Genomic DNA, 25,554 nt, shown 5'->3' on the forward strand with positions numbered 1-25,554 from the left:
CCTAGTAAAAGGAGTTGAAAGCTCTTTAGGTCAAATTCAGGGTTATCCTTATAATGTCACTTAAGTGGGAGGAAGGGGGTGGACAGAGCCGCAGGTGCCCAGCTGGGGTTTACCAGTCTGCTGGTGACTAGACCTATGGCAAGGGCACACAGATGAACATCAGAGAGGAAACAAGGAGACTGTCTCCTCTAAAGAACTCTTGTGTGGTGCTGGCTGGGGTGAGGGGCGTTTCCAAGTGAGCCCCCAGGCCTTGATAGGCTGTTGCACATCTAACTGGGCATCACCCTTGTCCCTGTGCTTGCCAGGAGGACTGGGCACCAACCCCGCCCCCCTGCCCCAGAGGACTGGAGTAGAGGGATGTCTAAAGTTCGCCATCCTATGTAGGCCCTTGAGATCTAATGTCCTGGGTGAAGCAGAGCCCACCTTAGGTGGGTTGGAGGGGCAAGACCTGTGAAGAGGAGGAAAGGGTTGTAGGGAGACCTATCTCGAGAAGTGTCTACAGCCCTACGTAGTTCTGCGCAGACAGGCGCGCAGCCTTGTGCGGAACTCGAATGCCTCTTTGAATACTTGGAGAGTGCTTTGTGTGTGACATTATGGAAACAAAAATTCCAGTCCCGATGTCTGTTAGTTTTCTTGAGCCAACTGGAAGAAACGTCCCTGACAGCATGAGATTTCCTCCTAAGCTCTGCTTAGCGATGCTCCCTCCCGCCCGCTTCCCACCCCTTTACAGTCTCCGGTTGTATTCTGAACATGCGCCCCTTGTAGCCTTTATCCTGTGAACACTAGTCACGTGTCTCACAGCAGGTGGACGTCGGGGCATCACCTTGTAAAAGCTGAGAAGGGATCAGGTTTAATTACCGTTGTCCAGTTACCTGAGAGGCCCATTTTTCATGGTTGATCCCTTAAGCTTATTAGCGATGGCCAGCGCCTTTTGACAACCCAAATGACAAGAGGCTGTTTTATGAAGGACAGAGAGGTGTGATATCTACCCTTTCTCCTATTGGTTGACAGAGTTCGATTTTTTAAGAAAGGGTGAACAGTGGCATCCAGGAAGGATTTAGTGTGAGAACTGGCATGCAGATCTGTTCGTGGAGATGAGGTGGAAGGTGTGTGAGCCACGCCCACCTGTGCCTCCTCGTGGCCCCCAGGCTGGCTTTGCACTTTCTGCTCTCCTTTTCTTCCCTGGTTGCATTTCTTTTAACATGGTGTTAACTTTTGCAACTTAAAAAATAGTTTTAAAAGAATTATTACTTCTAAGTTCTATCATCTGTCTCCACTCACTCCTGCCCTCCAAACTCAGTTTTTTTTGGCCGCACCAGGCTACATGGAGAACTCCCCCAGCGATCAAACCCATGCTTTCTACAGAAGAGGTGTGGAGTCTTAACCACTAGATCACCAGGGAAGTCTTGTTTGTTTTTTTTTCAATTGAAGTATAGTTGATTTATTAATACAGTGTTGTCTATCTGGTGTACAACAAAGTGTTATGCATAGATCTATGTATTATTTTTCATATTCTTTTCCCTTATGTTTTATTAAGGATATCGAATATATAGTTCCCTGTGCTACACAATGGGGGCTTCCCTGGTGGCTCTGATGGTAAAGAATCTGGTGGCAATGCAGGAGACCTGGGTTCCATCGCTGGGTCAAGAAGATGCCAATAGGACCTTGTTTATGTATTTTATTTATGGTAGTTTGTATCTGCTAATCCCAAGCTCCTAATTTATTCCTCTCCCACCCCCCTTTCCCTTTGGTAACCTTTGTTTTCTATGTCTGAGTAAGTTTCTGTTTTGTAAATAAGTTCATTTGTGTTGTATTTTAGATTCCACACATAAGAGATACATGGTATTTGCTGGATTATGTGGCAACCGTTTTACCTTTTTAAGGAACCACCCTGCTGTTTTCCATACTAGCTGCACCAATTTACATTCCCACCAATAGTATGGGGGTTTTCCTTTTCTCCACGTCCTCTCCAACATTTATTAATTTTTTTTTTATTTATTGGCTGCATCAGGTCTTAGTTGCAGTGCACAGGATCTTCACTATGTCACATGGGATCTTTCATTGTGGTGCACAGACCTTCTAGTTGTGGCTTAGTAGCCCCACGGCATGTGGGATATTAGTTCCCCCTCTAGGGATCGAACCAGCATCCCCTGTGTTGCAAGGTGGATTCTTAACCACTGTACCACCAGGGAAGTCCCAGTAATCTTTTTAATGATGGCCATTTTGACTGGTGTGAAGTGATACTACATTATAGTTTCGATTTGCATTTCTCTTGATTAGCTTTGTTGAGTATCTTTTCATGTGCCTGTTGGCCATCTGTATGTGGGAAAATGTCTATTTAGTTCTTATGCCCCTGTTTTGATTGGGTTGTTTGGTTTTTATGTAATTGAGTTGTATGAACTGTTTGTAAATTTTGGAAACTAAGCCCCTGTCGGTGGCATCATTTTCATTTTAAATATGAATATTGAGAAAACTGGTAGACTTAGTTGAGTAATTCCTACATATCCTAAAGGTGAGAATAAGGTATCCTGATGTGGCCTGAGTATTTCCTGGTCCCGACTTCCAGTGTCAACACTAGCAATCAAACAAAGGATGCATGATCAGGATACCTTACAGAGGACCAGGGGGCCTCCTCAAATGGAAACAAACAACCACGTTAAACAGGCAAGTCCATTGATTAAAGAACTCACTGAGATGCAGGCCATTCAGGGCACAATTACCCTAAGAATAGTCATTTCGGATAGAATGACTGAGGAGCCTTTCTGTGTTGCATGTGTGGGCAACAGTTCTCACCCATTCCCAGCCTCTACCTACCCCATTCCTAATGGTCACCCCACAGTGGAGTTGGCTGTGTGGTAACAGAGAGGGCCTCAGGGATGGGTGGGATGAGGGTCTTTCCTGTATTACTAAAAGTAGGTTAGGGAGAAGGCAATGGCACCCCACTCCAGTATTCTTGCCTGGAAAATCCCATGGATGGAGAAGCCTGGTAGGCTACAGTCCATGGGGTCGCTAAGAGTCGGACATGACTGAGCGACTTCACTTTCACTTTTCCCTTTCATGCACTGGAGGAGGAAATGGCAACCCACTCCAGTATTCTTGACTGGAGAATCCTAGGGACGGCGGAGCCTGGTGGGCTGCCGTCTATGGGGTCGCACAGAGTTGGACACGACTGAAGCGACTTAGCAGCAGCAAAAGTAGGTTAAAGAATGTTTGAAAGATGTCAGAAGGCCCTCCTTACACTTAAATAGCTAATTAGATGCTTATGCTTAATATAAGCAGAACCAGTTAAGGGAAAGAGCTAGTGCATTTGGGTTCAAATCCTAGTTTACTCCTTCATTAGCTCCATACCCTTGGCATGTGTATGGCCTCACCCTAAGTGAGCCTGTTTTCTTGTAGGTTGTAGGTAAAAATGTGCTAATATCCACCAGCAGGGGGCTCTATGTGAGGAAGAGGATGTGTTGAGAAGTGTTGACACCTGACAGGCATTCGAATTTTAGGTATCCTCACTTCTATTCAGAGGACTGGTGACCAAGTGGGGATGATGACCAAGTGTTTTGAGAAAGTGATGGTTATTATTCTTAGTAAGAGTGATCTCAAAACATTGCTAGGAGTGTCTGCATGATGTGTCTCAACAGTTTCAGGAAAATGCAGTTTTTAAATGTGAGGATGGCAAAGTAAAGTGTTGAATTTATCCACTCAAAAATTCACTTTTAGTTACGTTTCTGATACGGTGAGGAAAAAAATGAAGTGTTTCCGTTCAGCCCCTTCATTTACTGGATTTACGTATAAAAGATCTTGGAAAGGCAGTTCTTTGCTTTGGTGTAAGAGAAAATGCTTGCCCTTTTTCCTTGAATGTAACTATCCCATGTGTTTACATAAGAAATAAACTGGAGATGGGAATGGGAAGAAAAAAAATACAAAGGAACAAAGCCATGTGTCAAACTGTCAGTGAAAAAGTAGAGGTCTGAGTTCAAACCCCAGCTGGAGGGCCCCTGGACCAGTGACTTTTGTCTTAATGTTTTCTTCAATGAAAACGTAGTTCAGCCATTTAGATCAGTGCTTCCCAAACTTACCAGAATCAAAATCATCTGGATGGTTTGTTACAATAGATTTGGGGGATCTCACCTGTCCATTGGCTTCCCAGGTGGTAAAGAATCTGCCTGCCAATGCAGGAGATGCAGGAGACACGAGTTCAATCCCTGGATCGGGAAGATCCCCTGGAGAAAGATATGGCAACCCACTCCATTATTCTTGCTTGGAAAATCCCATGGAAAGAGCAGCCTGGTGGGCTATATAGTCCCTGGGGTTGCAAAGAGTTGGACACAACTGCACACACATACACACACACCACCACACCTGTCTATAGGGTCGCAGAGTCAGACACAACTGAAGCGACTAAGCATGTGCTGTATATAGTAGGTCTAAGCTGGAGCCCGAAAACTTGCATTTTTGATGAGGTCCCAGGTGACGCTGATGCTGGAATGGGGAGCACAGAGTCAATTTCCTAAGGGGTCTGGTTCCTCAGCAGTGGAAAACTGCCCGTCTACTCGCGAGACAAGGTTCACCTGACTTAACGGGCAGAGCTGCCACACCCAGGATGCAGCACCAGTTGTTCTCCACCAAGTCTTCCTGACCTCATCCTGCACCAGGAACACATGCAACCATCAGTCTTGTTAAGCTTGGTGTGTGACAAACCAGTAGGTTTTGAACAGCTAGGTGCACTTCAGGATAGTGACAAGCTGGAACTCCACCCTGAAGGAATGTGGTCAGGCTCATCATCTGAATCTCAGATTAGGGGAAAAGAGGAGCCCTGGGAGGAAATGGAAAAGCTGCAAAGCCCAGGAAACTGTCATCTTCAAGCAAATCACTTGGTGCTCTTGGCCCAGCCTCTCATTTGGAGGGGTGGAGGTAGATAGTCCACTTTCCTAAAAGGATGACAACTGGGCAGTGAGAAGCCACTACATCAACTTGCCCTTTGCTGAGAGACCTCACAGGTGCCCGAAAGACGCTATGGGTGCTAGCTGGGCAGTAGTACAGGGATGAAAGACAGCACATAAAAAGCTGTGAGGCATCTGGGAAAAAAGGGTGGGATTCTTGGTACATTTCAACCAAACTTAAAACAGTATTAGAATAGACCCTCATGCTGGGAAAGACTGAAAGCAGGAGGAGGGGGTGACAAAGGATGAAATGGTTGGGTGGCATCACCCACTCAATGGACAGGAATTTGAACAAACTCCAGGAGATGGTGAAGGACAGGGAAGCCTGGCATGCTGCAGTCCATGGGGTTGCAAAGAGTGGACACAACTGAGCGACTTAACTATCTCCAAGAATCCAAGACCACTGCACAAAATAAAAAGGCTCACTCACAAGCAAGACAAAAGGCAGTAGAGTCACTTCTTCCCAGGGGCCCTGCAAGGGGGTTGTAAAAGGTCCTTCCTGGCCTCAGCTGTAGCCACTGTCAGAAACAGCTGCTGGAGGGAAGGGCAGAGCCTTAGAAAGCGGTCTGAAACTGCTCGACCCAGGGGTTGTGCGAGCCGCTGCAGCTGTACTCCTAGCTCCCTGCCACAAATCGGGTGAAGGAAGCAGACAGCAAAGGCAGTGCTGGCCCTGTCCTAAGGTAAGGCCCTGCTGCCCTGCCAGCAACTTGGTTCTTACTCTCCCCATGACTGGTGAACACAACCCTGCTTCCTATTAGGACTCAATTTAAAAGGTTTTAAATCTGTGCACAAAGAGACCGGAAAAATAAAAATCGCATCTAGTTTTATAGGCATTTAATAGTTTACCAATTGGTACAATAAGATTTTTTTAATATGCAGAAAACATGAATAAATCTTGTTTTACACAGTCTGAGAGCAACAAATCTTACTGTAAAACACAAGAGCAATATTATATACATTCCTTTACTGATTTTTTTTTTTAATTGTGTCAATATCTTCAGTTAACTCTTAGAATCTGGGGAACGGTTTTCTCCAATCTCCACCTCTGTAACTGTTCGTTCGCATGAAATCAACTTTCGCCTTCATGTCAGTGTCAGGATCAACTTCTAAACTCGAAGATTGTGTGTTTGTTTCTACCATCTTCAGAGTGAGCTTTAGGGACGCCTGAAGGATCGGCAGGACAAGAAAGCAGCTACTTACATGATAGAGTGGAAAGATTAAAAGGCCAGTTCAGTCCAGTCGTGACTTGCAAATCCAGCTTGCCCTCCCCCCACCCCACTGAAAAAAACTGAAACCTTTTTCACTGATTTTGTACATGTTGCTTCTCTACCAGGTGATTCTTCTTTGTATCATCTAGATTAGTTAACACACTGGACTTATATACAGCTGGACAGAGAAGAAACTATTTTTTCAGTGTTGTTTCCTTCGACAATTTTATTTTCAGTTGCTTAAGGATTATCAAGCCACCACTCAACAAAACGAAATATTCTTCTAAATAGTTTTTCTTTAAATAAATTAAAAAAAAAACTATTTAATGAGTGATATTATCTGGAAGTTCACATAGAAACAGAAGAGGCAAACAGGAGAGCAGGGCACTGGCAGTAAGGAGACTGGGCTTGGTGACCTAAAGCCAAAGCTTCCGGAGACTACAGCGAGTGCCCACAGCCCGGACAATGTGCTAACACTAGTAAGTTCTACAGCAGTGCTCTGGGCACACAACTGGTCACACCACAACAGACAAAACAGGACAGTCTCAGTCTCCTACTAAAGTGCAAGATGCCATGTCAAAAAGCAACTATTCTCCAAGCCATGTCTAAAACCAGCTTCCGTGGCTCGCACTGCCAGGAGTGCGGCCAGCACGTCTTGGGCACGTTATGTCAGGGTGGCACTGGAATGTCTGTTTTTCACACACACAAAAGGTCAATCATCATTGGAGGATGCAGTTCTACCAGCTTTTTATTTCTTAAATAAGTGGCCAATTTGATTGAGAAAGTGACAAAGCAGCAGTGAACCTCTAAACCAATTAATAAATTCCTCTACTTACAATCCAAACCAGTAACCTCATCATTGTACTTATCCCAGGCAAGGCACAGGGTTAGACAGCAGACAGAGAAAACGCAGGAAACAGGAAGAAAGGGCATCAACAGGGCAGTGTCAAACAACAGTGCAGGAAACCTCTGCAAATCTGCTTCCGGATTGTGGATGGATCACTCTCCCCCTCCCTTATTATTCAAACAGGGCTCATTACACTTGGATCCAGTTGAGGACCATCCCTGAGATTCGACGTTCGCTGCTTCGAAAGTGGAGGATGTCTGGGAACTCAACTAAGCAGCAGGCTGTGGCACTCTCCCAACAAGGATGACTTGGTTTACAGTGACAGTTTCTCCTCGTGTGTCAGTCACTGCAGGCTGCACAGAAAACCCAGCGACAGCGGCTTTGTTTCCTCCTAAATCGGTACCATTTTTTTTCCTTTATTGTTCGTATCTAGGAGTGATTTCTAGATGTTGTGGCTTACCCTTGAACAATTCGTGTTGCTACATGCTAAAAACGAATTAAAATACAAGACATTTATACATGTACAAACAAATGTTAAAGATGCACCATTTCTATGTATTTATATTTCTTAAAGTAGGACAGGAAATAGCAGCAAACGAGAACAAAGATAATCTTCCATAGCTTCTGTAGAAAAATCCAGTCAGAACAGCTAAGGGGAAACGAAAAAAAGATTTCTCAATGTGAGCAGGGTTGTGAGGCAATATTGTCCTGAAAGTTATCCTACTGTATTTAAGAAATTAGCTTAAGTTGTCATTTTTGTCCTCAAAAATAGTCATTAGTTTTCAAAACACTTTTCCTTCCAGAGACATCGCTCAGGAATTATTAAAAACAAACAAGCCAACAAACAAAAAGACACAAGCTAGACATAAAGCTGCTTCTAGTAAATATATGGCCTATTCTCTGTGTGTGTATCTACAGGACATTAACTCTAACCCTTTGTCTTTTTCAGGAACCAAATTTCCACTGAATACTAAAAAGAATATTAAAAAAAAAAATCATTTATTACACAAACGGATAAATGCAATCCAAGATAAATTTCTTTGTTAAACTTTGTTATTTCATTGTTCTGTTAACTTTTCAAATGACCTTCTTAAAAAAAAAAAATGTTGGTTAGCTAAGCAGTGGGATTATTTATTAATCTGCAATGGAATATTGTTTCCAAAGTCACAGATAAAAATTCTCTTAAACCTACTTGTAGTAACTTTGGATCACAATATACAATATATCAGGGATGTGTAAAATGCTCAACAGCCAAATTGGGGGTGGGGGGTAATAATGGAAGTGATTTTCTTTAGTTGGGAAAAATTCCCACAGAGTCAGACCTAGTTTTCAGAAGCGTTAGGATCAAAAAGGATTTGTTCTAAAGCATGGTATTTCCACAGCAAGATTTATTCTATTTATATGTTTTAGCACTTCTTCAAAAACCCAGGACCCAAGGACATGGAGGTTGTGTGTGTGTGTGATATATATATATATATACAGACTTATCCACTTACAGATAGGCCTATATACTCATAAACATTTATATATAAACAAAAAGTGAAAACACAGTACATTTTTATGCACGCTCCATTAAACCCTGTCTTTTTTAATAAACTTGTAAAACACAGTTCAAATTGATATCAGATTCATGTTGAAGAACAAACTGCTGTATTTCTCCCACTCCCTTAAAATGGGCAAACATAACCTTTTCAATATTTCTTTGTCATTAATGTTATGCACATTGCACATCCCTAAAAAACATCAAAAACAAATAGTGATTTGTACCATGACACACTCAATGGGAAGATTAAAATCTACTTGGGAAATCACATCACTATACAGTCTAATAGTATGGAGAATACAGCTAGAAGTGTGTCTAGTGTGGAAAAGAGAAGCTTAGAGTATTACAGTGTTTTTTTAACCTGTTTACAAAGCAGTAAGACCCAAATGAAATAAATGATTTGTTATTAGTTGCTGAGATTTTTCTTATTTCAGATTTACAGTCATTTTCTTACATAAATATACCACTAGCCTTTGCTTGATAGGCTGCCAAAACAAATGTATCCCATTGATTTGGCAAATGTGTCATGACAAAAATTCCAATATGTAATCCCCATTAATTACATAGATGGTTCAGAAGATTTTGAATTGTAGCCTTATTATCTAACATCCTTAAAGAAGATTTATTAAGCACACTTAAGTGATGTTACATAGATACACATTTCAGAAAAAGCCCTAATAACCACCACTTTCCCCCAAATGAGGCCATCAAGTCAGGCACCAACAGACAGCAGAAAGAAAAACAGGAATTAATAATCCAACATAAAATGACACTGTCAACTATTCAGTTTAGTGCCCTAGTTCAATTTATTCAACTTCTGCCTTCTTAGGCCTGGTGTGACCAATGCCAGCCCAGGTTTTTAAACCCTATGGTACTTCTAGACAACGTATGTAAATTTACAGTATACAATTTGGATTCACCATGCATGAATACTTTGTGTGTAACATTTAATAAGCTCAATCTACATCCAGAATAATTTACATGAAAGGACAATATTTATTTAAACAGAGCTCGATGGGGTAACCATGGTATCATCAGAGTGCATCCAGAGGAAAAAAGGGAGGAGGGGCCAAATGAGACTCAATCAACGACACTCCCACACCTTTACTGTTTGATCTACACTGCCAGTTACCACATATGGGGCCGTCTTATGGAAATCTGAAAAAAAAAAAAAAAGAAAAGGCTTACTTTAAAATCAGACTGAGTCACAAACAATGTTTAATAAGGCACAAAATAACACGTTCAAATGCCAGGAATACCCATTTTTTCCTCTATTCAGCCACACATCCACCCCAAGCAGATATATCACAAGCTTACCAACTAGGTAAGGGAAACTGAAACAATTTTGAAATCCTATATTAAATCTCTAAAAAAAAAAAAATAACCTCCCCCGCTATCCTCTTTCCAACTGAGGTTGAATAAACACTGAATTCTAACAGCAGGGACAGCCTCAATGCAGCCATTTACTGAACATTTACTATGTTCAAGGCTTAGTACTAATGCTTTATATTCATGTTTAATCCTCCCAACAATTCTATAAGGTTTAAGCATTAGCTCTATTCTACTGCTCCATCTTCATTATTAGATCCATAATACCCTAGTGTATTATATTTACTATCTTAAATTCTAAATTCAGGTCCAGATGATATTGAGGATGTTTATTAATTGTAAATACAATTCTCTTGAGTTCCCAGACATGGTAGTATATACGTGCCAGAGGAAAAAGGTTAAGATTTCCTTTGAGAAACTTACAAACTAGTAGGGAAGAAAAATTACCCATCAGAGTGGTCAGTAAGCATCCTCTTCATAATTCTAGTTTCCAAAACCAATGTTATACAATGGAGAAAGTAATTGTTTTTATTATAAGGCTGATGATGGAGAGAGTTAAGGAAAGGAGAATTTCAAACAAACAGTAGGAATCCATAAGGTTCTTTAACCTGTCTTCTCTATTCTGCCCTGAAAGCCCATCTTCATTTCTTACCTGGAAACATCCATAGGGTCAGATTAAACTGTTAGGTCTGGCACTCCAAAACCTAACTGCTCAGAAACCACGTAACTCGTACATACCCAAGGAGGTAACAAAGTGTTCATGCGCATTGAGGGTCTTCATGCATCGCTTGTTCTTGTAATCCCACACACGCAGGGTCTTGTCATCAGCGCAACTCAAAATAAACTTCCCCCCAGAATGGAACAGAACTCCACGTACCCAGTTATCATGACCCACCTTAAAAACAAAAAGGTGTATGACTTAATAAAGGGATAAATAGTTTAAACAGCATCTATGAAAATAGTTAAGGCATTACTCAAAGTGGATTGAAACTACGTGCACTAAAAACATCAATGCCAAAAAGGCAAAAGGGGAAAAAAGTCTAGGGAATCCTTCTAGATTAAAGGAAACTGGAAACTAACAAGATACGACCAGTAAATGCAACACATAATAATACTTATAGCTCCTGGATAGTGGCTAAAATAGTTATAAAGGACACTATTAGGGTAACTAGAAAAAATTTAAATATATAATGTATTAAATTTCTTCAGTGTGACAACTTTATAAAGGTTTTATAAAATACCCTTTAGGAAATACATGTTAAAATATTTGGGGTCAAGTGTCATGGTGTCTACAGGTAACTTTCAAACTGTTCAGCAAAATCTACAATACACACATGGAGAAAAGAAAATGTTGACAACTGGCAACTCTAGATGAAGGATATGTAGGTATTTATTGCATATCTTTATTCATCCATTCATCTACCTATATCCCCTGTCCAGCAGTTCCATTTTTTACAATTTATCCTAAGAAATAATAAAGAATGTGTCAGGTGACTAACTAGTTAACAAAGATGTTCAACAAAGCACTGTATGTACTGAGTATATCTAACGACATGAGCAAATGCCACATACCTTGTAAGTTAAAAGTCTACTGCAAAGCAGTATGTATAGTATACCATGTTCACGTTTTTAAAAAGCCACCATATTCATCTACATAGTAATTTAAGAAGAAAGTTTAGAATAGTCCAGTCCAACAGGATAGCCATTAGCCATGTATGGCTATTTAAATATAAACTAGCATTAAATTAAACAATTCAGTTTTTCAGTCTCACTAGCCACATTTCACGGAGGAGGCAATGGCACCCCACTCCAGTACTCTTGCCTGGAAAATCCCATGGACGGAGGAGCCTAGTAGGCTGCAGTCTATGGGGTCGCTAGGGGTCGGACACGACTGAGCGGCTTCACTTTCACTTTTCACTTTCATGCATTAGAGAAGGAAATGGCAGCCCACTCCAGTATTCTTGCCTGGAGAATCCCAGGGACGGGGGAGCCCGGTGGGCTGCCGTCTATGGGGTCGCACAGAGTCGGACACGACTGAAGCGACTTAGCAGCAGCAGCAGCAGCAGCCACATTTAAAATGCTCAATAGCTGTCTGTAGCTAGTTGCTACCATGCTGGACAGTGCAGACGCAGAACATCAACACACAAAGTTCTAATGGACGGCTCTAATCCAATATACTTGGTAGTTATTAGTAGGTATGGTAAAGTGATCTGAGGGTGATTTTCTTCTTTTTTCTTTCCTTTTTCTGTTTATTTCTCAAATTTTCTACAGTGTAAATAAACTATACTGCTTTTGTAAAAGAACCCCCCAAAAAAGCTAATAGTTAAAAAAAAAAAAGATGACCAAGGCAATACATCTTTGGCCTTGGTTTACTTTTCCTTCTTTGCTCTTATTTAAAACACTTTTATATTACAGTGATCTCTAAAAGCCACCATCAATCACTAGAGTTGCAGAAGATTCAATGAAAATCAAACCACGTTTCTTGGAGCCACACCAAAATAAAGCAGAAAAAAAGAATCTTCTTTCAGTTGAAAAACAGGAGGCAGAAACCTCCAGGGAAATTAATGGTGACCTGTGTTGCCAGAAGAAGAGAGGAAATGCTTTCTGATTTTTAAATGTAGATCATGTTTTCAAACAGCAAGATAGTATATTTGAACTCAGCTCAGAATACTAAGAGGGAAGCTTAATTTTCTAATCAGTTCTTCTTCTTCTTTTTAAAATATACTGCGTATCTATTTTTTTTTTTAATTAGAAATCTAGCATTCTAAGAATGCCAGTCAGGTCCTGATGATACTTCCATATGTGTCTACCATATCCCATAGATAGATGGTCACTTCAAGATACGATTAACACCTAAAGAACCTCTAAACAAACATGCATGCCAAAGTATAAAAGCTGCCACTGGATTAATGTCCATGGACTCCCTTAGAACTCCTGAAGGCAAACAAGAAAGTCCATAATATCTTCTTATAATTTATATACCCTCATACTAAAACCTAGATGAAACAAGCTCCTAAATGAAATAAAGATTTCCAAGTCATAGAGCTAATAATACTGTTCATTTCTGAATGCTTAAAATAACCAAATAAAACTGGAACATGAGAATAGATAGTAAGTTAAAAGGATTCATTTTAAAAGTAAATATAATGAGATCAAGAAGCACAGTTTCAAAAAATATAAATGAGTCTGTAATATTTGTTTTCCACATATTCCATAGGAGATAATTTTAGAGATACAATGGCTTGACTCTCTCCCTCCTAGCACTGACTGGCTTTGCAGATCCACTGTATAATGTAATGTTCTATAGAAATAACCTCCATATCACTGTAACCATGCTCTTAACCAAAAAGTATCTTTATAAAGAAGTTATTTTAGAACTTCAAACAATTCAGATTTACTAGGAAATCACAGGGCACCTGACCCCAAAAGATATGCACAGAGTAAAAATGCGGAAGCAGCCGTGACTTTATGCAGACTCACCAGGGTCATAAGGCACAGGCCAGTGCTGACGTCCCACATCTTGATGGTCTTGTCCCTGGATCCAGACAGTAAAAATGGCCCAGGTTTGCCACTTTTTTTAGTCTATAGAAAACATATAAAAATCAAATTTCCTGGGCAAGAAGTTAGGTGACTTAAATGACAACTACCCAACAATGATCTGTATTTCTAATTTTGTAAAAACACAGTTTTTGACACATAAAAACTATACATATTTTAGGCATACCACTTATGTTCTGAGCTATGTATACAAATGATTACTACAATCAAGCTAATTAACACAATCATCACCTCACATTACCACATTTGTGTGTGTTCTGTGAAAAGAACACTAAAGATGTACCCTCTCAGCAAATTTCAAGTCTACAATACAGTACTGTTAACTACAGTCACCACGCTGTACCTTAGACATCCAGGACTTACTCATCCGAGGTCACAAAGAGTTGGATACTACTGTTACTACCCCAATTAGAGAAGGAAATGGCAACCCACTCCAGTGTTCTTGCCTGGAGAATCCCAGGGACGGCGGAGCCTGGTAGGCTGCCGTCTATGGGATCGCACAGAGTCGGGACACGACTGAAGCGACTTAGCAGCAGCAGCAGCGGTTACTATCCCAGCCGCAATGAGTCTATGACGTGGCAAGTAACCACCACCAGGTGGCAGTAAAAAAAAAAAAAAAAAACAACAACAACAACAAACCTGAAACTGCAACTAGCCAGCCAATTAGGAAGAGATTACCAAAAAAGCTTCATTTTGAAAAATAACTGGTGGGGGTAGGTGAGGGTGAGACAGTCTTCATTTATTAAAATTAAAAAAAACCCACAACAGGAACGTCACTATAAAAAAGAAATGTCAATTTTGACTCATACAACTTATTTACAGAAATAATTATTCTGTAATTTTAGAAGTATTAATTACAAAGAATGAAATCATGAGGAGCACAAATGATCAAGAATATCAGAGGCCTCCATATGAAATATTCTTCATTTAAAACAAATGCTATTCTTGATTTTACTTTTTGGCCATGCCACATGGCAAGTGGGATCTCAGTTCCCTGATCAGGAAGCTGAGTCTTTTAACCACTGGACCACCACTGAAGTCCTGAGAAAAGCTATTCTCCTATAAGATGACTTTAACTTCTCCCATAAGTTTTATTTTCTATTGGTATACTCTTAAAACAGGGACAATTATAATTAATTCATGATTAATTTAAATGACCACTTTCCTTACCCTAATCCTAGCACATCAAGGGTCAACTGACAGCAACAATAACCACTACTTAAAAAATATAAACACATTTATCTGCAAGTTGGAAAGAACTTCAAGACTCAGAATTCTGGATGCAGATTTTATAATGCATTAATGGCATGAAACAGAGAATCGGGGAAGGTCATTTAAAGTTCTCAAATAATAACAGCCACAAAATCATGAAATAACACAAATCATATAGTACCTCAGATCCTGTTGCTTCAGAGATGGAAGAATATGAGCTTTCAGGAGCCCAGGAAATGCATTCTACCACATGCTCATGTTCTCGAAGCTCAGCCTTGCATTCCTTTGTTGCTACGACCCACACACGCACAGTCTGGTCATTGGAACAGCTGGCTATCAGAGTGCCGTCTTGATTTGGCCGCACCATACGTACCCATTCTCTGTGTCCTGTGAATGTCTTCACACAGTAGCTGTAAAAATACATAATAATTTACATTGTGAATGGCAATCATTGGGACCCTTCCCAGAAGCGATACAAAACTAGCTATGCACCGGAACAAAGAGAATTGGTATCATATGCAAGTCAACAGAATACACATACATTCCTGGTTAATAAAAGAGGGAGACAGGCTGGAAAGTCAAACATCAGTTAAAATAAGCTGATGGAAGTATCATTAAGGAGCTAACCAAATCAAAATCTAGAAGGAAAAAAAATAGAAATATAATCTTTTAACTAAGCACACACAATAAACCTAACAAAAATATTTCTAGCCATGTTGGGGGAAAGGCATGCTCTTACTAATCTGGACAAAACCAGTAGGTTAAGGTTTTATTATAACAATCATGTAATTCTAAGCACAACCAAATTAAGCCTAATGGGGCATACCTGCACAAATGTTATTTACATTTTAATTCAACTCAGAGAGATCACCTAAAAGAAGACCACAGAGAAAATAAGCCATTACATAGAAAATGGCTCTCAAGGATATAGAGTTTCTTTCATAATTTCTCTGTTCCTTTTGGGTAGACATTTAGAGATTAAAACAAGTTTTGAAATGTAGCTGTTATGGTAATCATTCTGGGTTACAGCCAAATTTACTGGAACAATCAGAACATAGTTTTGGATTTTTTGTTGAATATTATTTCTTTAAGCTGATGCCTTTTCAACTAAATTTACTTACCCAGTTTGCACTTCCCACATTTTTATAGTTTTATCCCTTGAGGCAGACACTATATGATCTCCATTGGGCATGATGGCTACTGAAGAAACATTGTGGTCATGGCCTAAAACACAAAACACAGTTAATATATTAAGCAATATATCACCAAGAGCAATTAAATCTTAATTTACCATGAGATTTCATCATGGGATTTCAAGTATCACAGCTACTTTAAATACAATGGAGTCCATATATTTTTGTAAGAAACTTGGATTTACACAAAAACGTAATGGAATGTTAAGGAATTAGTAACTTAATAAAACAATTCACAATGAAATAAGCAGCCAGCTCAATTTACATTTCAACCTGCAAAACTGTTTTAACACGTTATTGACTGGAGACCTATTAACGCCATAGTGTGTTCATTTCTGCAAAAACCCTCAGTCAATGTGTTAAAATCACAGGCAATTGGTGCCATCAGCATTTGAATATATTAATACACTGGATGTTTTTGAGCACTAACAAAAACAAAAACAAAAATTTCCATGGTTGCTATTCTAAGATATAAAATAGAAATAAGATTTACAGAGAAGAACAGAATAGATAAGAAAAATGGGCATTTGCCTCTATGTAGAAAGTAGTGGTTGAAAGCTTTCTTTTTTGTGTTGGTGTGCACAGGAGCAAAAAAATAAAATAAAATACATTATTCATAATGCTAGTTAGCTATCTTATGGCAAAAAAAAGCCCCAGAATATTCTCTTAAATATCACATCATTTAAAGGAATACACAATGATGGGAAAGAACTCTTTAAGTCAGAGCAATAAGATACAGGCTACCTAACAAAACAGATTTTACAAAAAGATTCAATAAAACTCTTTTAATTGGTAAACTTCCCTAATGCACTTAAATTAGGGAGTGGGGGGCATACTATTCAAATTACACCATCTATGTAATTGCATAGCTTTCTCACGTGCTAACATCACTGGATAATCTATTTAAAAATAGTTTATTATTAACACAGTATGTGTTCCTTATATAAAATCCAAACATCCATATTATATCATCATGTTTTAAAAAACAAAAATCCTTATGTAGTGACCACCTCCTATGTACCAGGTCCTAAACCAGACGATTCAATCATACAATCTCATTTTATCCTCACAACAGGCCTTATGGCTTCAATTCTTAATTCAATATATTAAACTTACAGATTAAAGAGGTTAAAATTTCCTACTGCCATAAGTAAACAAGTAGGACTCAGAATCCAGGTATCTGATTTCAAAGCCTATGCTCTTTCCAGAAAGCCAAACTGCTTCAGAAAATAGTCTCCAGGACAAGGAGAAGATAACAATGAGACTACAGTGTATGTGTGATATTAAAAACTGAGCAAGGGAACCTGGGTTCCAGCTTTTACTATATCTACTCTCTAACTTCAGTTTCCCAATTGAGAAAAATGAAAAACAGAAAGAAAAAAACAACTTTAGTAACTTCATTTTCTCTTTTTCTCAAGAACAGATACATGCCCTGCCAATTTTTCTCATGCAAAAATATTTGCGAAAATAAGTATTTTATAACCACTAAGAGACACTTCCCCAGTGGCTCAGAGGTAAAGAATCTACCTGCCATGCAGAAGACACAAGAGACGCAGATTCAAACCCTGGGTCGGGAAGATCCCCTAGAGAAGGAAATGGCAACCTACTCCAGTATTTTTGCCCGGAGAATCCCATGGACAGAGAAGCCTGGTGGGCTCCATCCACAGGGTCACAAAGACTCGGACACAACTAAAGCGACTGAGCACGCAAGCACGAAGAGATACTTAAAACCTCGAAACAGAGACAACTCTCAATGACCATGACTATCCATGGATTATCTATATCATATGCTCCTCCACTGACACAATAAGGACTGAATGAAGGGAACCTGCACACCGTCAGAAAACATTATCCTTCTTCCCCCTGCAATACTATGGTAGAAACCAATATCAAAATGCTATCCTCTACCCCTTACCATGCATGGTTCTGATGCATTCAAAGCCCTGAAAATCCCATAGCTTAATGGTCATATCTGCAGAACATGAAGCCAGAAGCTTGCCACTGTGGTCGAATGAAATATCCTGTACAGAGTCTGTATGCCCCTTAAGAGTTCGTTCAAAATCTCCAGTCTCATAGTCCCACACCTGTCAAGTGAACAGAAAATCGGTTAGCATCACATCATTCCTTTCTCAGTTCACATTTGCATTCGGCAGGCCAGTCTGGCGCTATACTGACTAACCGAGCAAGTAACAAAGGATAACTGTCTTAGAATCACCACATCTTCAAGCATAAATTGGTCTTTTCTCTATAGAGAAAAACAATTATTAAATAAACCTCTAAAACCACATTTATTAAGCATCCACCATGTATCTAATCATGCTAGTGACTGCCACAGAACAGAGTCCCGGCTCAGCCTGACAGCAGGCAACAGACAAGTTAAAAAGTAAATATAAGTACCAAAAAAAGAAAAAAAAAAAATTTTCATGAGCCTATGACGTGAATTTATATGTAGAGTATTAGGGGAATGATAAAGGAATACCCAATTCTATTAGACAAGCAGAGCTCAGACATCTTAAGCAGCCAAGGAAAGACTTCACAAGATGTAACTGTCCTTAAATAGCAGATTAACAGAAGCATATGTCATTTTGATGTAAAAGCACTGAGCCACAGTCACATTTTTAAAGATAATTTTTCTATGATAAAAATAATGAACTATCAAGAAAAATTATTATTATAAACACATCTCAAGAACACACTAAACTTCTATTCTGGTGGTCAAATGCTAGTCTTAAGTCTGTAACTAACACTAATTATGTACATGCTCTAAAATCAAATGGCTGATTCCATTCTTATCATAATAAATATATCTGTGATAGGGTGTATTTCAACCAATTTAAAGAAACTTAGAAAATGCATTTTGAAATCTAGAAACAATTTAAACATCCAATATTAGGGAAATTCCCACATAGATATAAAATTTGCTACTGTAAGGAATTTATGGCATGTGTACAATAATGTTACATAAAAAAGCACAAAATTACACAATTACTACTACGCAAAAAAAAAAAAATTGCACACAAAAATATCCTCTAAAAACATTTCTTTTATAGAAAATTTATGTATCCTCCCCAAAATAAACATGTAAGAATTTTATCATTTAAATGTTCAACTATTTCCACATGGAAGTGATTACTGTATGTTTAGGTTTTTTTTCAGTTTGTTAATGTATTCTTCTTCTTCTTTTTAAATGTATTCTTAACTATTCTGGAGGAGTTTTTGATGTTATCATAGCATTTTAGAATTTCAATTTTCAATTACTCTAGTTTATAGAAATAATTACTTTTCATATACTGACCGTATATCTTGGCATTCTGTTTAAATTCAGTCATAGTTCTAGCAAATTTCTGAAGAATCCTTGGGATTTTCTACACAGAAAATCATGTTATCTGCAAGTAACATTTGCAGGTACTATTTCTTCCTTTCCAATCTGTATGCCTTTTATTTCTTCTCTACTGCACTGGTTAGGCACTCTAATACAAAGGTGGATTTAAGTGGTCATTGATCCCTGAACTCAAGGGGGAAGAACTGCTTTCCACCATTAAGTATTAACATTTTGTCCACTGTGGGTTTACCAGATACCTTTACCTTTTATCAGGCTATGGAAGCTCCCTCCCTACCTTGTTTTTATCATGCTTTTCCTGAACCTATTATGTTTTTTTAACTGATATGGTATATCACACCAATTAATTTTTAAATATAGAACCAATCTTGCATTTTGGGATGAACCCTACTTGGTTATGATATATTAATTACCCCTTTTATGAACTGCTGGATTCAATTTGCTTATAATTTGTTAAGGATTTTGCATTTATGTTCATGAATGTTATTGTATCAGTCTACAGGGGTTTTTTTTTGTATTATCTTTACCCATTTTGATATCTATTGTTTCAACACCACGAGTTCAGGTGAATATACTTTACATTCTGAACGGTAAGGTGTGACCTTGAAGTTCACTTCCATTTCAGTTAACTTTGTTTCCATGCGTTCATTAAAGAACACTGAAGCATCTTCCTCTAAAATATTAATAAATATACCCAGAACCGTGTCTCTTCATAAATGGTAAGCAAACACGGTAATGTAGTGTTTATAAATGTCAGGAATTAAAGATAATCAATTTTTTCTGTACTGGATATTCACCTTTTGTATGATTATAAAATAAATGCTCATAATAAAAAAATATGTATTGTACTGATATAAAGGCAATAAAAATATTCACTATCCTACCAATGGCATGATTTTTCCATTTTTTCTATGCTCTTTTTTTAAAAAGTACAGTGACTCGGTATACTTCATTAACCTGTTTTTCCCTTTGTGTCTTATCGTAAGAATTTTTCCATGCCATTAAAAACTTACTAGCAAATGTTCTTTTAGAAGTAATTCATATTATTTTCTAAATTATGTTTAAATTTTTTTCATTACAATAGAAAATATTATAGTGAAAACCTTTGAACACTGAAAAATATCCACCCTCATTCTGCAATACTTAGGTTAGACAGCGATGCCTAAAAAAGAATTTTGAGTCAAAAACTAAGTTTTTTAGCCCTTCATATATTCTGCTAAAATTGTTCTCCTGTAAGACTATATCAAATGTAATGACAATGCCTGCTTCATCAAATTCTTACCACAACTGGGAATTCTCATTTAAAAAGTAAAATATTGGGGGCTTCCCTGGTGGCTCAGTTGTCAAGAATCCACCTGCCAATCAAAAGACACAGGTTTGATCCCTGATCCAGCAAGATTCCACATGCTGTGGAGCCCATTGACGTCTGTGAGCCACAACTACTGAGCACACACGCCACAACTGCTGCAGCCGCGCTCCACAGCAAGAGCAGCCATCACAACGAGAAGCTCACACAATGCCCACAGCTAGAGAGTACCTCCTGTCTGCCACAACTAAAGGAAAGCCAGCACAGCAATGCCCACCCAGCAGACAAAAATAAAATAAGATAACCAAAAAGTAAAAAATAAAAAGCAAAATAGCTTGCTAGATTTGACATGTATTTTTATTTACATTTTTTCTACTCTTAGTAATGAGGCCAAAGCTCTACTGTTGGTTCTGCTGAGAATTCCATGGACAGAGGAGCCTGGAGGGCTACAATCCATGAGGTCGCAAAGAGTTGGACATGACTGAGTGACTAACATTTTCTACTATTAGTAACGAGGCCAAAGCTCTATTGTTGGGTTATTTTTCCTTCCTCTATGAATTACCGGTTCATGTCCTATAGTCCATTTTTTTCTATTGAGATGTTACTGTTTATCAGACTTGTCTGAACTCTATAAAGTTGGCAATCCGTCCTCTGCTTTACTAATTGAAGGTATTTTTTCAGTTTTGTTTGCTGTTTATTTTTCTTAATATTTAAGAACTAATTCTAAGTGACAACCAGAAATAATGTTTCAGAAATTTAAATGATGCAATTAAAATACTGTCATTAAAAATGACCAAAAATGATCATTAGAAACAAAGAAAAGTATTTCTAAAATAAGTTTAATCAAAAAAGGAAATAAATAATACAAATGCTTGTCATTAACAGCTATGTGTACACATTAAATAAAGACTAAATGGAAGAGAGAATTCTAATAGTTTTTGAGATATGCGTTATGGTTATATATCAAGCTCCTAAAACTTCCATTTGTAATATTGTCAAGTTGACCCAATAGATGGCACCTTAGCAGTTTTGTCTATGTTTTTATATCACTGCTGCAAAATCAAAGGTTAAGACTGAGCTCTCCATCTATTTGACAAGCCTATCTTAACCCCATGCTTCATGACAGGGGTGCAGTTTTTAGTAGACAAGACCATCATGAAGTTAATAAATTAAATACATGTCAACATAATTTGAAAGATAGCAACATATTAGTGTATTAGATAGGTAGTCATCTCAGCCTACAGAAATACGTAATGCAAATATGTATACAAGACTCTCTTCAAATCACTTGGCAGCACGCCCCATCAATCACCAGCCCACAGGAAGAAAGGAAGCCACTGATTTAGAAACTAAAGAAACCACAAAAGGAAAACATACAACCTGTTTGATTTGAAGAATGGGTTAAGTATATACATTTAAGTCATGCCTGCATTATATGCTGACTGTTGCTATATGATAAATACAATCTTGGCATTCTACTCACATTTTCTTAGCTATATCTCTACAAATGAAAGTTAAAATCTAGAACTTAATCTGAAATAATCTTTAGCTAGAGAAACCTACTTAAAATTTTAAAACCATGTTTTACTTATCTTTCTGTACGTGGTTATACAACTGTCACTGTCTTGTGTCTGAATCAAAGGAAACTATAGAAACAACTTTTCCCTGATTTAAAAAATATTAAAATAAGTCCTCTATTGAATTCCTTTGCACAATATATTCATCCCCTGAATTACTAGTTTTATAATCCTATATTTGCATCTATCACTTCTGCTTATAAATAAGGCAAATACTTATACTTCCAGTCTTCAAGAACAAAATTTATTCAAGCGCTACGTGACCTATTACTGTCCAATGTTAAATTGATGACACCCAATTTTCTCAAATTAACATTAAAGTTGCTTTTAACAATTTTCCTATTGTACATCTTTCAATTTTGAAAGAAAAACCACCTTAATTGTAGCATCCTCTGAAGCAGAGACCATAACACTGAACACAGGATGGAAAATGACTCGAGTGACTGGACTCCTATGACCACTCAATGCATATTTTTCTGGTGGACGAGGAATCCATTCTTTTGGGTCTCTTTTTTGACCAAGAGGTCCACCCGACGTAAATTCTTCTTTTGCTTCATTTAGCTTTGATTCTAATTCCATAACCTTAAGAATGAATACACAGCAGTTATATACAGGTAGATTCTGATAAAAATTGTATATTTGGTATTTGTTAAAACTGCCTTTATTTTGCATCCACATATGCAGAATAAAATTTTAGCAATTTACAAAGCATTTGTTAGATTTAACTGAAAATTATCTTTATTACACATCACTAAAATCAGTGCGGTGACAAAACTGCACACTGAGAAAAACTCAATACAATTGTGTCTTAACCCCTTGACTCAAAGAAGAATTTGGAAGGTGCTGGATACAACTTGAGGAAGAGTAGGAAACCTATCTCGATCTCTTCTAATTCTGCCACCCTTAGTAAATTCTTTCCAAACTTTGTTTACATTGTACGTGTTAATCAGAATATTCGTAATAAAAGCTAACATTACTGACATCTATGTGCCAGGCACTTTCCTAATAAGGGCTTTTTATGGATTAAATCATGTTATAACAACATTATTCATTCTAACTTTGCCTACTGAAAGTACAAATTTTAGGGCCAGAATATTACTTATTGCCCTCACTTAACAGATCAAAGCTCAGAGAAGAAAATGAAATGTCTAAAAGCACATTTTAGTGCTCTTTTCCTAGCATCATATTGGTTCCATGTGTTCTTCCCATCTAGGTGTATAAATGGGTTCTTCAGTATCAATTCCTTGAAGTCAGGGCTGTACTACATTCAACCCAGCCAGTACTCCTGTTTGCATAAGTTAGCAATGTACCAGGAATGGTCTGTATATGTCATAACGCATAGAAATGTATTTTTATTTACCTTTTTAAGGTTAAACATAATTGCTAATGCAGAAAAGAATTTATTATGTTCATACTTTCAAAGTTTATATTTAATACAATACTCTGAATAAAACTAAAAGAAAAAGATTTTGTTACCTTCTTTTGTAATCTAATAACAGATGTCCATTTTTTTTCCAAAAGACCAGCATATTTCTTATCTAATTCTTCATTCTAGAGAAAAAAGCAGATTTAAAAAAAAAGAAAGAAAGAAAAAAGGGCTAAATACAAAAGCTCAAGCCATACACACCATTCAATCTCTAAGCCCAAACATTATTAAAATTATCTGATTATACAAAGAAGGTGTGTGTCGGTGGGTGAATTTCAGGTTTAGTGGCAAGTAAAACCATAATAACAAATGACAAGATTTGTGAATAACTGAGGTGACTGTTAACAACTGATACTTCAGTAAAATCTACTCATTAACTATACAAGCAACTGTGAAAAGTCAAACATACCATATCTAATTCAGCTTCCTTTTTAAAAACTGAATATGCTTCTTCATAGCCATTTGAACGAAGATAATCTGCTATAGCTCGATTTCTGAAAGACAACAAATTCAAATGCCTCTTAATAAACTCTCATTTCTATTTTGAAGAAAGTATTTTTTAAAAACTCTCATAAACCTTAAGACACTCTTTTTTAAGAGGATTACCCTTCAAACCATACAAGCATTTCATAAGAAAATGAACCACCACCCCCACAAAAGCCTCTAAAATAGTTAACCCTTCATAGCATATCCATAAGATTGTAACACTATTCTTGAACTTTTAGTTATATTTCTAATGCATTGCTTACCTTACAAGCTGTAAGATCAAGACCTGGCTTATATAACTAGTTATCATTTTGCGGCAGTAATTATCAATTTTGTTCATGTTTACACTTAGCCCTCTCTTACTATTAATACTTGTTATTCTTACAGACACTCAAGGACTAGCAAATGAAATTCAGTTTTGCAGGGAGAATTGTTCTGGTAAAATTATAATTAGTATTTTAATATTAGAGACAACTTTAAACCATGAGAGTGGGTGGGAAAAAGGCACAAGCTACAAACAGTACAGTATCCTAGAATGAGAAATTAATTTAGAATTACAAGGTTAGAACATCACATTTGTGGGTCGTGGGATTGAAGAAAGTATAGTAGTATTATTGTGAGTCTGTGTGTGCTTCTTACAAGCCTGTACCTTCTGGCCTGTTTTACTAATGGATAATTTGATTCATTCAGAAATAAATTCTTTACATGAACCTGTAAACAGTACTACTTTGTAATTTCCAAGCAGTTCTACTTGGGCCTTCTGAAGTAATACAAATAGGAAGGCAATGGCTCTCTCAAAATAATTTCAAATACTGTGCTGTCAAAGCCTATATTACAAACAAACTAACCTTCAACAAGTAAATTACCCTTTGGTAAGAATATCCCAAACGGTAAGGAAAACAAAGACACTAAAATACATCTATCGATTAGCTTTATTTCCTTCTCCAGGCAATAAAGGGAAAAACGTCAAGAGTTTAAAAAATCTTATGTAGTATTTGTAAATATTCACTATTCCTCTGCAGCTCTACTCCTTCCTCAGAATCAAGCCTGAGTGCTGGAACTTCGCCTGAACACACTACTCACAGCTTACAATTCTGAAGCTCATATAACAGACAATATGTACATGTAACACGTACAAATTATAGCAATTGTTATCTTAATGGACTTTTTTTTGGTAAAGGAAAGATAGATAAATGATGATACTTTTCTAGGTAAGAATATTAAAAGGAGAAGAAACTATATCCTTTTCCTTACTAAAAAAAAAAATCCCAATATTCTGAGATTAACACTAACAAAGGTCAGCATAGGTCACTCATACCATGTTCTTTGCCTATACATTCACATCACCATGTACGCTTTAATCAAGTAACTTAATCTGTTCATTTCATTCAATATACTGAAAATCTGTCAGTAAATATTCATTTATGATATCATAGTTGTTAACATTCAAACAATTAAATAGATGTACCAAATTTTATTTAACCAATCATCTATTGCTATACTTACAGGTTGTTTCCAATGTTTCAGCATTTAAAATAATGTTACCAATAAGTATTCATAGAGTCAGAGCTTTCCAAACATCTTCACATTTA

At 37.6% G+C, this 25,554-nt stretch overlaps 1 protein-coding gene across 8 annotated transcripts in view; it reads right to left on the reverse strand.

Annotated features, from left to right (window-relative positions):
• Positions 1-6,875: 6,875 nt before the first annotated feature.
• Positions 6,876-25,554, reverse strand: part of PAFAH1B1 (platelet activating factor acetylhydrolase 1b regulatory subunit 1) — a 66,197-nt gene continuing 47,518 nt past the window's right edge. For all 8 annotated transcript variants that reach the window (XM_081579988.1, XM_081579989.1, XM_081579993.1 and 5 more), the window contains 9 exons: positions 23,886-23,970; positions 23,527-23,601; positions 22,426-22,632; positions 17,743-17,911; positions 15,756-15,858; positions 14,816-15,044; positions 13,345-13,446; positions 10,603-10,759; positions 6,876-9,693 (listed from right to left, as the gene is read on the reverse strand). In XM_081579988.1, the coding sequence (XP_081436114.1) occupies positions 9,620-9,693; positions 10,603-10,759; positions 13,345-13,446; positions 14,816-15,044; positions 15,756-15,858; positions 17,743-17,911; positions 22,426-22,632; positions 23,527-23,601; positions 23,886-23,970 (1,201 nt within the window). In that variant the 3' untranslated portion in view covers positions 6,876-9,619. The remainder of the gene's footprint in view (positions 9,694-10,602; positions 10,760-13,344; positions 13,447-14,815; positions 15,045-15,755; positions 15,859-17,742; positions 17,912-22,425; positions 22,633-23,526; positions 23,602-23,885; positions 23,971-25,554) is intronic.

Source organism: Giraffa tippelskirchi, chromosome 3 (assembly GCF_054371585.1).
Source record: "Giraffa tippelskirchi isolate mGirTip1 chromosome 3, T2T-mGirTip1v1.2.pri, whole genome shotgun sequence".
NCBI classification, from domain to species: domain Eukaryota; kingdom Metazoa; phylum Chordata; class Mammalia; order Artiodactyla; family Giraffidae; genus Giraffa; species Giraffa tippelskirchi.